Source organism: Typopeltis vanoorti, chromosome 3 (assembly GCF_054136105.1).
Source record: "Typopeltis vanoorti isolate ZY-2024b chromosome 3, IOZ_Tvanoo_1.0, whole genome shotgun sequence".
Taxonomy (NCBI): Eukaryota; Metazoa; Arthropoda; class Arachnida; order Uropygi; family Thelyphonidae; genus Typopeltis; species Typopeltis vanoorti.
In genome coordinates this window covers 17,027,523-17,042,047 of record NC_143551.1, presented here as the reverse complement: position 1 = coordinate 17,042,047, position 14,525 = coordinate 17,027,523, and the positions used below count along the sequence as shown (strand labels likewise).

Here is a 14,525-nt window from a genome sequence, read left to right as displayed (position 1 = left end):
TTGAAACTTTTACAAAAAAATGTCGAACCCTTCCAGTTTTCAGTTCAGCTATATTCGTGGCTACAAAGAATAGTGTCGAAATTATGTATACAATTACTCTCAGACTTAGCAGAATTCGCAGAAGTTTTCAGAACAAGAAGCTGAATGCACGTTTCAGTTTTAGTTCGTAATGGATCACTCGTATCATGACATTTCCGTAAAGAAGTTCCTAAATGATATTAGCAATTTCGCTCTGGCTGGATAAAATTTAATGAAATTTTTAATTTCAATCGACTAGACTTATTGTGACAAAATTTGGTAGAACGAATTTCTTAGCCTATTCCTCCCCTTATTAACTGCAATTACATGTTTTCGAGGTTATTCGGGAGATAAGTGCATTTAGTACTCCTGTCTTCTCTACAGATAAATCGCTAACTGTACAATGAAGCAGGATGTACACTTACATTAAATGCTCTAAAATGCAAGAAAATAATTATTATGTTTCAATGACCATTTAAATATGTTGTCTGTATCATGAGTAACGTTCCACATTGTTACTGAAGATTTTTAAACAATACTTTGCGAGAAAAATTACTTTTCGATGAATTATGAAAGAATTAATTTTTTTTTCGATGAATTGCATTTTTGGCGAATTGTCGTTCGATGAATTGTCATTCGAGCAGTTAGTCATTTGATGAATTGCCATTCGTTAAATTGTCATTTGGCGAATTGTTTATTTGGCGAATTGCTTTTTCGACGAATTGCATTTGATGAATTGTTTTTCGATGAATTTGCCTGTAACCGCAGAAATTATAGACCAATCAATTTACTCCCTCACACCTATAAAATATTCATAAGAATGATACAGAATAGATTAAAAAACACCTATGGAGAAATGATAGGCATAGAACAAGCTGGTTTCCGAGGAAACTATTCAACAATAGACCAAATTTTCACGTTGCACCAACTAGCAGAGCTCAGCTAGGAAGACCATAAAGAACTATATTGTTGTTTTGTGGACTTTAAACAAGCTTTTGATAACATCAACAGAGAAATCCTTCTTAAAATTCTACTAGAAAAAGCAATAGACAAATATATAATACAGTTTCTGATAAAATATTACTCTAAGACAAATGCAATAATTAAAAAGGACACACTCACAACAGAACCCATAGAGATCCAAAAAGGAGTAATACAGGGATGCCCATTATCCCCATGCCTATGCAACATATATCTAGAAGAATTTGTAAAGAAGGCAATAGACAATGAGCCTGGAATCAATGTCAATGGTATAAACATAAATAATATCAAATATGCAGATGATCTCGTCCTTCTTGCAAGAACCCAAAATGAACTACAAAAGTTGATCAACAAGCTAAACGAAACCTGTAAAATATATGACATGACAATAAATATACAAAAGACAAAAGTGATGAAAATAGGGTGGAACGGAACTACCATCTCAGCCACCCTAAACGGAGAACAAATAAAACAAGTAGACAACTTCATATACCTTGGATCAAAACTAACAAAAACAATAGATGAACTCAAAACAATCAAACACAGAATAGCGATAGGATGGGCCACCATGGGAAAATTACAGAAAATCTGGAAAACAAACAAGATATCTAAGCAAGCCAAAATCAAATTATATGAAGCAATAATTATACCAACAGTCATCTATGGAGCAGAAGCATGGATAGTTGAAAAAATAGAGGAGAAAAAACTGCTGGCATTTGAAATGAAATGCTTAAGAAAAATAAATAGAACAAGTTGGATAGAAAAGAAAACAAACATCACAGTCAGACAAGAACTATTTTATAAAAAGACAATAATAGAAAAAATTAGAAAACAACAACTGAGATGGTTTGGACACACTGTATGCATGGACGCAGCCAGACTTCCTAACGTCCTAATCAATACTTTTCCAACTGAAAAAAGAAGACCTGGAAGACCAAGAATTACCTGGCTGAAATTAATAAAGAACATCTCGGGATGCAGAACATATAAGGAACTTTTTCGAACAGCCAGGAATAGAGAAGAAGAGAAGATGAAAATTATAAGTCGAAGACAGAAGAGTTAAAGCTATTGTATGTAAAAGCTAAGTCTTAGTATGAAAAGAAACTGGCTCACCAAGCTAAAGAAAACCCAAAAGATTTCTGTCATTATGTTCCACATGAAAGATAAAAGAATGGATGGCAATGAAGGAATAACTGCTGAAGGTGTGTGTGACAGATGCAGAAGAAATTGTTCAACTAACATGTGCCGATTTTGCTAAAATATACCAACCTGGTGTGCAATATTAAGTTCACTGCTACCTCTTCAATTGATGAAGCAACTCAGGAGGAGTTACTAGAGCTGTTGCACAAACTGAATAAGAATTTGGCAGGAGTGACTGTTGCGATATCTGCGTGAATGCTAAAAGAGTGTTCAGCTGAACTGGTTGTTCTTTTAACCAGGCCATATAATTTGGGCAGAGAAGATTCCACAGGAGTGGAAAGACTGTAATTATTCCATTGCACAAAGGTGGTTTGTCTCTGGAGTGGTGGTTAAGATTTTTGAACGGTTACTAAGAACTCACTTACAGAAATCGATTGACAGAGAATATACTTTGCAGTGAACAGCATCGGTTTACTAAGGCAAGGTCACATTTTATAATAATGTTACTGTTAATTTAGATAAGGGGAATGGATACATCATATTTTTGGACTTTGCTGAGGCTTTTGACAAGATACAGCAAGTAAGACTGTTGTATACATCATGATCAAATTCCTGATATATACTCTCAAGGGGGTGTGCAGGATATGATAGTACTACATGAAAAATTTACATCATTACTAACTTCCTATCTACAATATTCTTCCAAATCAGTCTGTTACTTGTCAAGACTCCAACATTATCAGATCTTATATTTCTATCTTCTAAAGAACTTTTTACTGTATCAATCCACCTATATCTTGGTCTTCCTCTGGGTCGTTTTCCTGCCAACCTGGCAGAGAACACTTGTTTTGCCAATCTTTCCTCGCCAGTTTTGTTTAAATGACCATACCACCTCAGATTAGCCCTGCTAATGCATTCCTGGATGGTGACATTGGCAAGTTCTTTCCTAATATCCTCATTTTTAATATGATATTGCTATTGATGCTATCTGTTCATGCCCCTAATCTTTCTCAAGACTCTCATATCTGCAGTCTCTAGTCTTTGGTAAGTGTTTTACTTCTGACCCAGCTCTCAGATCCATAAGTTAAAATTGGCTTGAATACTGTCTTGTATACAGCTAATTTAGTGTTTTGACTAATTTCTCTCTTATTCCATATAAATTTATTCTGTTGACTTCCCACCATACCAGCTTTGCTGATTCTGTTGTCTATTTCTATATTTAATTTACCATCTTCACTAAAAATAATGCCTAAGTAGCTGAAATGTTTTACTTGTTCTGTAGGTTCTTCATTCCTAATGTAATTGATATTTTCCATGTTTCTGCCTATTTTCATTGTCTTGTTATTGCTGACCTTCATACCAAATCTATTATAAGAATTATTCAATTTAGTCAGAGAATCTTGCTGGCTTGTAGTGGATTTATTTAGACGTATAACATTGTCTGCATAAAGCAAAGAGCTGACATTACCATTTCCAATTTTGATATCAGGTTTAATACCACTTTCCTTCATAATATGATCCATATAGATAATGAGTAACAGAGGGGATAACGCACATCCTTGTCTGACACTAGATTTATCATTAAACCACCTTCCTGTACTTCCTTCAATTCTGACTGCTAACTTACAACTCAAATAAAGACTAAGTATTGCTTGATATAATGCCCTATTGATGACATATAACTGTAGCGTTTTGAATAGCTTCTATCTTGGCACCTTGTCATATGCCTTTTCCAGATCGACAAAACTTAAATACAGATCTTTGTTATATTCTCATGATTTCTCAGTTATCTGACATAAAGTGAAAATCTGATCCTGACACCCTCTATTTGGCCTGAATCCAGGTTGTTCTTCACCAGGCTTCTTTTCCACAATCCTTCTCAAACATTTCTCAAGTATACTTGCATATATCTTACCAGGAACACTTAGTTGAGAAATACCTCTGTAATTCTCGCAATCAGTTTTATTTCACTTTTTATATATGGGTACTATGAGAGCTCTACTCCAATCATCAGGAATTCATCCCTTTGTCCAGGCCTTCTGAACTATGCAGTGTAAGACTTTTATACCTCCATAACTTTTATACCTCCATACTTGAGCATTTTTGGTCGAATATCATCTACTCTTGCTGCCTTTCCACATTTCAGACTTTTGATGGCTTTTTCTACTTCAGCTATGGCTATGTATTCCTGACTGCATGCCTGGTAAGTGTATTTTACCACTGTGCTGTCATCACTGCTTGTTTCATTTAGCAATTTTTCGAAGTAATTACTCCATACTTCAAGGATATCTTTTTCTCCTGTTTTCATGTCACCTTTATCATCTCTAATTCCTTTTACAGCACTCTTTCCTCCATTTCTGAGCTTCTTCAACAACCTCCAGAATATCTTGCCATCTTCTTGATATTTTATTGGATTATAAAATATTAACATGGAAAATAGAATGGCTGACTGAGATACCAAAAAGATACGGGAGATGTGAGTCTGCAAGATTTAAATTGATATGGTGTGCTACAGGTGTCAGTTCTGGGTGCACTCTTATTCAAGCTTTGCATTAATGGCATTGGAAAGAATTTAACAGTAGGTATTAACTGTTTGCTGATGATGCAAAGAGAGGCAGGGTAATCAGGAATGCAACTGACATGTAGCATATGTAAAATGATTCCTGTTCTCAAACTCTTTCATTTTTTCTTGAATAATGTTTGTGTATTTTAGTCTATAGTTCACATCTAACAGCTGCTCAACTTTTATTCCCTTTAAAACTTTCTTACAATTCTTCTTTTCAATGTGAAATTTAATTTTATCATTTATTCAAGAATAAATGGTGATCACTTCCAATTTCAAATCCTCTGTACATTCTGGTGTCATGCACCAGTGGGAAAACATCACTATTAACAATAACATAGTCAATGAGACTTTTCTTATTCCTTGCCTCTTCTCTCCATGTGAATTTGTGCACATATTTATGTTGGAACATTGTATTAGTAATAACCAGTCCATGTCCTGAGCAGAAATCCATCAGGTATTTGCCATTATTATTACTTTGCTCTTTTTTCCAAATTTTCCCAAAATATTTTTGTATGTCTGACAATCATTTCGAACTCTGCTATTTAGATCCCCAACAAGGACCAACTTTTCCTTTTTCATTGTGTAAGTTGCTTTCTCTGAAGTCTCAAAAAATTCCCCCACTTCTACCTTAGTAGAACCTTCTTTGCCACAAATAAGTCTCATTGTCCAGTTCCCCATTCTCATATTTTCCCGCTTCACTCTACTTGAGACTGCATGCCATTCAAGAAGATTAGCCTTGTATTTAGTGTTGAATACTATGGCTACTCCTTCTTTTCCTTGATTGTCATTGCCTTAATATAACATTTTGTATTTATTGCTGAAAAAGATCTCACCAGTTTTTCCCTTTTTTGTTTCAGTCACCCCTATTATGTCGTTCTGGTACTTATCCAATTCCTCAGCTAGCTCCATTTCTTTGCATTCATGTTTCTTATGTTGATAGTACCGATTCTGAACTCTGGTGATATTGAGTTGGGGTGAGTTTTAGGATAGTTCCAGTAGCTGACTTTGCTGTTTGCCCTGGTTCCCTGGAAAAAAAAAAACGAGGGCCTTGTTTAACTGGGCAATACCCCAGTCAGAACGAAATTCTGTGATGTTGTACCATCATTTGATATTTTTGGTTTAAGTCAGTAAGAAAACACTTTGGTTGACTAAATCCCAAATTGCCAGTCCATCTTCGTTTGTTCAGTATCCAAGTAGATACCTAACAGGGTGTACCACGAGAAAGTGAAGATTGGACATTAAGTCAGAAGGCCTGATCAGTTCTCCTCATTCCTTTAATGGCAATGTGGAGGTCTCCTCTCAGTCATATAGCTTTGACCCTTGAGCACCCACTGTTGTATACATTGGAGAATATCAGATTGGATTATAAAATATTAACATGGAAAATAGAATGGCTGACTGACAGATACCAAAAAGTAGTATAAGGGCGATGTGTGTCTGCAAGATTTAAATTGACATAGTGTACTACAGGTGTCAGTTCTGGGTGAACTCTTATTCAAGCTTTGCATTAATGGCATTGGAAAGGATTTAACAGTAGGTGTTTAACTGTTTGCTGATGATGCAAGGAGAGGCAGGGTAATCAGGAATGCAACTGACATGCAGCATATGCAAAATGATTTGAATAAGCTGGAATTATGGACATGTGAAAATGGCTGTCAGTTCATTGTTAATAAGGACAAAGTTGTGTACTTTGGCATAATGAACAGGGATTATGGAGTTTTATTTAGGGAAAGAAGCATTTGGTCATTCATTTAGTCTCTGAAGTTTGGATCTTTCAGATGCATTCAAATTTGTTTAGATTTAGGGATTAATCCAATGACATATTATATTGGAGGAATTATGCTAGAAGAAACTGACCAGGCTAGGGATCTTGCAGTTTTAGTACCTAAGATGGTGAAGTTAATGGACTATATAACAAAGATTGTGAATACAACTCAGAGAATAATTACAATGCTGAAATGGGTATTGGCATATAAGAATAAGGAAGTTATTTTGCCTTTTTTACAAGGCTGTGATACAACTTCACTTGGACTGTTGTATGCAGGTTTGTTCTCCTAGTTTCTGTGGTGTTACCAGTATAATGGAGATAGTGCAAAGAAAAAACAGAGTGTTAAAGATTATATTAAGGATTGTGTAACAGATTATGAAGACAGATTGAGAATTTGTAGACTACAGACACTAGCATACAGGAAAAAAAAAGGGGGGGGGGAATAGAACATGAATTGATTCCTGGGGTACACTACTGGTTGCCTTAAATTGATATCTGTCAGTCATCTCTCCTCTTATCCAAACTAGTATAATTCAGTCCAGTATCCTCCAACTTATGCAACAGCCTTCATGCTGAAACTGTCAAAAGCATTAGCAAAGTCTAAAAATATCATGGTGTATTGATTCCCCTTGTTTAACTCAACTGTCACATTTTTATAAAATGTGAGCAAGTTACTCAAACATGACCTTCGATTAGTAAACCCATGCTGTTCGTTGCAGAGTATAGATTCTTTGCCAACCTATTTTTGTATCTTTTATCCACTTTTCCAAAATCTTCACCACTCCTTCAGAGATAGGTTGGTAGTTTGACAAATTCAGCTTTGCACCACGCTTGTGCAATGTAATTGTCATACATTTTTTCCACTCTTGTGGAATCTTCCTTGTTCTGAGGAATTATACAGCCAGGTCAAATGAACAGAAAGTTCTGAACATCATTTAGCTTCCTTGCTGATATCCCATCAGTCCCTATTCTGAATTCATATTCACATTCTGAGTTTCTTCTACTGTAGTAGCAGCAGCATTGAGCCTTGTGCTTCATACACTAGGTTGATGGCTTTTAGCAAAATGAACACTCAGTCAAACAATCTCTTCTGCATCCCACTCACTCACTTATCATCAGCATTGATGATAGTTATTCTTTCACATTCATTTTTTGTTTTAATTGAAACATCATGATAGCATTCTTTTGGGTTGTCTTTAGCTTGCAGAGTCAGTTTCTTTTCGTACTCTGCTTGTAATTCTTCTGGCATGCAGCTTACAGTTTCCATTAACTTAACTGACATCATCCTTGTATACATATTTTTTTTTTTAAAGACTTTCTTACTTAATAAAATTACACATCCATTTCACTCCCATCCTGTTTATTTTTCAAATTCTAGGGACATGTTCTAATATTGTCTAATTTACATATTTTTTAAATACTTCCCATCTAGCAGCCAATATTATTGGATTAAACTTAATATTCTCGTTAGTTGCATATCCTTCTTTGAAGTTCAGCATGTAACCTTTTCTAAATGGAACACTTAGCCACTTCCCAGTTCACTACAGCATGATCACTCTCTCACCAACTGGAGGCAGAACAGTCATATCCTTTTTGAAAACTAATTTGACACTATTAACAAGTTCAATGTTCTTTTACCTAGAATTCTTTTTGTCACATGCTACTTCAGTCATGTCTTACTGAAACTCACTCTGACGCTATAAACAAGTCTAATGTTCTCTGACCTAGTGTTCTGTCTTGCCATGCTACTTAGGGAAATTGTCTTGCAACAGCTCAGTAAATTTAGCTGCATTCTTTTCATCAGATTCACTGCTACCCAATCAGTGTTCAGATAATTAGTTGTCATTAATATTCATTTAGTACCCTTTAGGTTTATTTGGCAATGCATTTCATTGTCACCATCAACTAATTCCCTAGGTTTCACACTATATAGTGTCAAGCTTTGCTACATGGAATTGTTACTAACACTGCAGTCAGAACTTTTCTATCCCTAACTGGACCCGAATCATCTGATATCATTAGAATTGCATTCCTTCTTCTCCTCTCTTGTCTCTCTTTTCTGAAAAACACTGTACCCTTTATACTCATTTCCAGTTAGTACATCTGCTTTTGAGAGCCAGGCCTCACTAATGCCAATAATCTGAGGCCACAGCATATTCACTGAGAACAAACTAACTCAAATCCTTTGTCTCTTATACTCCTGACATTTTTGTATAGACCTAAGTTACTTTCATGGTTTTTTTTTTTTTTTTTTTTTTTTTTTTTTTTTTTTTTTTTAATACTCTCCTCTGTAAGTCTGCATGACTTAGTTGGACAACTTTTAGATTCTTGTTCATAATCTAACATGAATATTCATCTCAGTTGATGTATTGGCACCATTTCATACTTGAAGAATGTATTCACTTGAAGTGATTTTCACTGTTGTAATTTAAGATAATTTTCTTTCATGTTGAAGGGTCTCTGGACATCTTGAAGATATTTACTGGAGGTATACAGTGCAGGATTCTTGTCCTGCTAATAGGTTCTTATTGTTAATATAACTTTGTAGATCATTTGTGTATTTGCATGATGATAGAACTTAAACTTTTATGACATCCATTTTGTAGTAAAATTTTAGTAAAATCATAGTGAATTTTAAGTGTTTAGCATATCCACTCTCCAGCATATGGATTCAAATCCCACTATTGGCATATCTGTTTTGAGAATGTCTTTAGGCAGTTAATGAATCTCATCTCATCACCTGGTGTGAGACTGTCACTTTGCTAATTGAAAGTGTGAGGTTGTTTGACAGAAAAAAAAAATCATGTTTGGTCTCTGGAAATGGGTTTTCCTGGATTTTCTAAACCCTTGATCCATCCATGGTACTAATAGTGATACTATAGGCTAAAGGTCTTCTGTATGTGATATTCACATTAAAAAAAATTGTCAGAATATATATTTTGAGTATTCTGAAACTTATAAAATACGGTAAGCTTGCTGTAATTAATTATATATATTTTATAGATTGATCCCATACATGTGAGGTAGAAGAACCTATAAGCATGTCAGTGCTGTGTTTGGAGTGCAGGTGAGGATTGAGAAAGAAGTTTATCATTTTTTTAGCAGTTGCAGGTTGTAGTTATTTGAAAATACTTCATGAGAAATGCTGTTCTAGAGGATAGAAGCTGATGGAATAAAAGAGGAAGAAGAGAAAGAGGTTTGCGTGTTTACAGTTGCACTGAAATGGATGCTAGGCAGCTGCCTAGTAGCATCTATTTTCAGTGTTTGTGCCTGTTAAAACAAGAGCTGCTGCTCTTGTTTTAACAAGCCCTACAAAGTGGAGGAATGATAGTTGCCAATTCATTGGAGCAGTGACCATGGAAGTACTCGTAGAATACACGTTGCTGAAATTTTGTGTCTGTGGGATACATGTTGAAGTGAGTGTAAGAAAGCAGTCATCTACGAACCAAATTGCTCGCATGCTCTAGATATTATGGATCTGCGATCCATGTGTCTAGTACAAAGTTTTTAAATTATTTAATGAATATACTAATGTATAAGGGGGGAACCAGAAAGTAATCAATTATTTTTAATAGGTCATTTTTAGCTGATTGTTTTTTCTTAAATAACACATAAATTATTAAATTTGATTTTTATTTAAATATTAGCATTACTTTTCTATTTAAAAAATCTGTTTTTTTTTTAAATTTTAGATTATTTTTTTTAATATGGTGGACTTTAAAGTTGAAGAGCACCATTTACGTCATTGTATGCTGTTTTTGTTTCACCAAGGAAAGAATGCTACCAAGGCTACCAAAATCATTTGCTCAACTTATGGGGACAAATGTCTCCATAAGTTGAGCAAATATGGTTAACAAATGTCAGTGATGGTTTAGGAGATTTGCAAAAAAATATTTTGATCTCTCTGATTGTCCTCGATCTGGAAGACCTCTTACTCTAGATGACGATGCTCTTAGACTCTCGTTGAATCAGATCCAAAACAAACCATACAAGAATTAGCAGAGAAACTCAATTCATCATGGTCAACTGTCCAAGAGCACTTACATAAGAGTGGCAAGGTTCTTAAACAGGGTGTATGGGTACCACATGAACTGTCAGAAAACAATAAAGCACAGAGGCAGGCGATTTGCAATTTATTGTTGACCAGACAACAAAATGACCCCTTTTTGGAACGAGTCGTAACTGGTGACGAAAAATGGGTGCTGTATAAGAATAATAAATGCAAAAAACAGTGGCTTTCTCCAAATCAAACTCCAATTCCAACACCTAAAGATGGACTTCATCCACAAAAGGTTCTGTTGTGCGTTTGGTGAGATATTCATGGAATTATTCATTACGAACTCATGAAACAAGGTAAGACTATGGTGACGAAAAATTTATCATTCATTAAGGTAAGACCATCGCAGCAGCCATCTACTGTGAACAATTAGAGCGACTACATCAAGCATTGTTAATCAAACGTCCTGTGCTTGTCAATCGAAAAGGGATAATTTTGCAGCAAGATAATGCAAAACCACATTCTGCAAGAATGACTCAAGAAAAAATTAGGCAGTTAGGATGGGAACTTCTAACACATCCTCCATATTCGCCGGATATTGCCCTAGTGACTATCACTTATTCAGAACACAGCATAAGAAATAAAACCTTCCATTCGCAAGATGATGTACAAAAGAGTTTGATATCATTTTTGCCTCCAAAGAAAAAACGTTTTTCAAAAAAGGAATTCTAAACTTAGTAGATCATTGGAATGAGGTTATAATTAACTATGGCGATTATAGAATTGAATAATGTTATTTGTTCTTTAATAAAATTTATATTAAAAATGTAGTTCAAAAAATTGATTACTTTCCGGTCCCCCTTATATATAGATTTACAACCTTTTGTGTGTGGGATTCACATAAAAAAAATAAACAGAGACAGAAAGTAGCAATTTTGGTAATTTATAATTAAGTCTAGATGACTTAATGTTGGCCTTCTGTACTGGAAAGACAACATTAATAATATTGACATTGGTCTTCCATTTATTTAATAATTAAATCAGTTTTAATTATCATTAAGCAAAAGAATGTTTAATAATATTGTTTTAATAACTTATTTTAGAACAAGTTTTGCTGAAAATATGATAACTGAAAAATTGATACTAAATTTCCATATCCCAATTTATGTTTCAGAATTTTTTATTTTTTTTTATTACAAAAAAATATTCTGTTTGGTGTGCTCATTCATAAAATTTTGATTTATACAAACTATTGCACCTCTAGTGATTAGGATTATTTTAATACTACTTTTTTTTTTCTTGTGAAAGGGCAATTTTTTCTAATTTTTTTCTAAAATTGTTTCAGCAAACTTGCTATGGTGTATCAGTGTGTTGGTTGTGAAACTTTTAATCTTCAGCCTCTTGGCAGAGTAGATACCGGAAAACATGGGTAGGTAATTTTTTGCTTTCTGGTTTTGTAAATAATATATAATTTTTTTTAAAATAAAATACATTTTGGTGGAATGAGAGATAGTATTTATAAAAATAGTTCCCCATTTTGTCAATACAAGCAATCCCTGGCTTACATAAGAGTTGCATTCTGCATACGTTACATAACTCGAATTTTACGTAAGTTAGATTTAACCCATGTCACCCTTATTACATATGTGTTTACAGTATGTGATTGTAATGCATTAACATGTTTTAATGGTTATATCTAAGTTTCATTTGCAGGATGCACAGATACAGAAGGTTGGCAATTCAACCTTCTGTATGAAATTATCAAGAGATGATTGAATAGTGACTTCTTTCTTTTCATAAAGCCCTCGATAACAGACATTAAAGCATCATCTATTTCTCTTTGGACTTTAAGAGCAAAATAGAGAAATGGATAGATGGAAATGAGATACTATATGGGGACAAAATGGTTTTGTGAGGGGTAAGTCATGTCTCAGCAACTTGCTCGTGTTTTATAATACAGGGACTGCTCAGTTGGATAAAGGTAATGTGTTTACAGTGATACTGCTGGACTTTGCAAAACCTTTGACAGGATACTACATGGAATTCTAATCAGTAAACTGCAGCACATGGGGATGGATATAGGGTTGGTAGGGTGGTTGATGGAGAGATATCAGAGAGTAGTTTCTTCGGGTGTAGAGTCCAGAAAAAGGCCTGTGACTAATGGTATGCTGCAGGGCTCTGTTCTTGGCCTGTTACTGTTTAATTTATATACTTTAATGATATAGGAGAGATCTGAGTGGAACTGTTTAGTTGTTTGCCGATGATGCAAAGTTGGGTAGAGCAATAATTAATACAGAGATCATGTTAAAATTTTGCAGGATGATTTGAATAGACTGGTAGTTTGGGAAAAGGAGAGTGGCAAAATTTAAGGTTATGCATTTTGGGGCAAAAAGATTACCAGCTGTATATCCCATTGATGGAACTGTACTCCAGAAAATTGACACATCCAGAAATTTGGGAGTGTTAGTGAACAATACTTAGAGTTTAGAGGACACATAGCAAAAGTGGCTAAAGCACCTCCTCAGATTATTTGGTTACAGAAGAATACTTTGACAGCAGAGACACACAGATTATTATTCCTCTTTATCAAAAATTCAATTTGAATTTTCAAAAGATAAAATAAATATATTTCACTTTAGAAAATACAAACTCACAGATTTTGTTTTTACCTAAAATAACTATGTTTGGCAAAATATAATCTCAAAAAATAAGCATATATTTTCTCTATAAAATAGTTTTAAGTTAATATTGCTTTGAAATTTGTTTTATTGGTATTATTCACAGAAAGGAAAGGAAAGTTTTAATCAGAAACCTGTGATTCATGGATATCGTATTGATATATACTAATATTACATAAACATCATTTATCATTTTATTCTCAGCAGAAACAGTCATCAAGTTAGATCTGGCTTATAGGCCATAATTGAGTGCTGTTGATTTAGACCAATGTTTGTCACGTTTGTTATATCCTACAATAACAATGATTTTTGATCTTTCTATTGTGATTAAAAAAAGAAAAGTCATTGAAATATACTACTATGAGTTTAACATGATTATTCTGAATGTTAACATAACAAGGTAAAATTATCCATTAGAATTGGATAATTTTATGAATTATCATAATTACTTAATTTGTAGGAGTAAGCTTAATTTTAATTGGGATCTAGATAGATAACTTATTATAGTAAATAAGTATTGTCCACTGTCTTTTAACTTTTATGGTAGATACTTAAAGGAAATGTATTCACTTAGTTTAATTAAGAGAAAATATATTATTATTAGTTCTAATTTTGAAATGATTTATGCATATTTCCAGTTCATTAAAATATTCTCCAGGCCATGGTCCACCAGTAAATAAATTATGTTTACATTGTGGACATAGACATCAGGTAAAAGTTTGATTTCTTCAGTTTAGATTTTGCATATAGAACTGTATTGTATTTATTAATTTACATTTTGTTTGTTGTATGGTTTATGAATTAATTCTGACTTTTTATCTTTTTTTTAAATCTAAATATATCTTAAAGGATCACTTAAGGATCAAAACCAGGTAACTGTAAGGAGACATCCATATCACTTAAGGTATTCAGAGAACTAACAGGGGCTTCAGATCTAATGTCCAATCTTCACCTACATGTGGTGTACCCTGTTAGATATCCACTGGGTGCTGAACAAATAACAGTGTGCTGGTAGTTTAGGTACAGCTGACCAAGTTTTACTCTCTTTTGGCTTAAACCAGAAATAAGCATGATGGTACATGATGACATTTCATGCAGGCTAGGACATTACCCAGTTAAACTAGGTTTTCACTGTTTTCATCAGGGAGCCTGAGCAAACAGTGAAAAGCCAGCTATTTCAACTTCTAGCTAAACAGTTAGAAAGAGAAATCCATTGTCAGAAGAACTGAAGATAGGAACTATCAACATAAGGAGTATTCATTGAAAGGAAATTAAACTTGCAGATTAACTGGAAAAGTGCCACATGGGCATAATTAGCATTACTGAAACAAAGAAGACTAAGACAGGTGAAATCCTACTAAATACTTATTAATAAGT

General features: G+C 34.0%; 1 protein-coding gene across 2 annotated transcripts in view; it reads left to right on the top strand.

The window, feature by feature from the left end:
• Trm1 (tRNA methyltransferase 1) overlaps positions 1 to 14,525 on the top strand; it is a 182,111-nt gene that overhangs the window by 83,170 nt on the left and 84,416 nt on the right. For both annotated transcript variants that reach the window (XM_090390569.1, XM_090390568.1), the window contains exons 7-8: positions 11,816 to 11,899; positions 13,787 to 13,859. In XM_090390569.1, the coding sequence (XP_090246695.1) occupies positions 11,816 to 11,899; positions 13,787 to 13,859 (157 nt within the window). The remainder of the gene's footprint in view (positions 1 to 11,815; positions 11,900 to 13,786; positions 13,860 to 14,525) is intronic.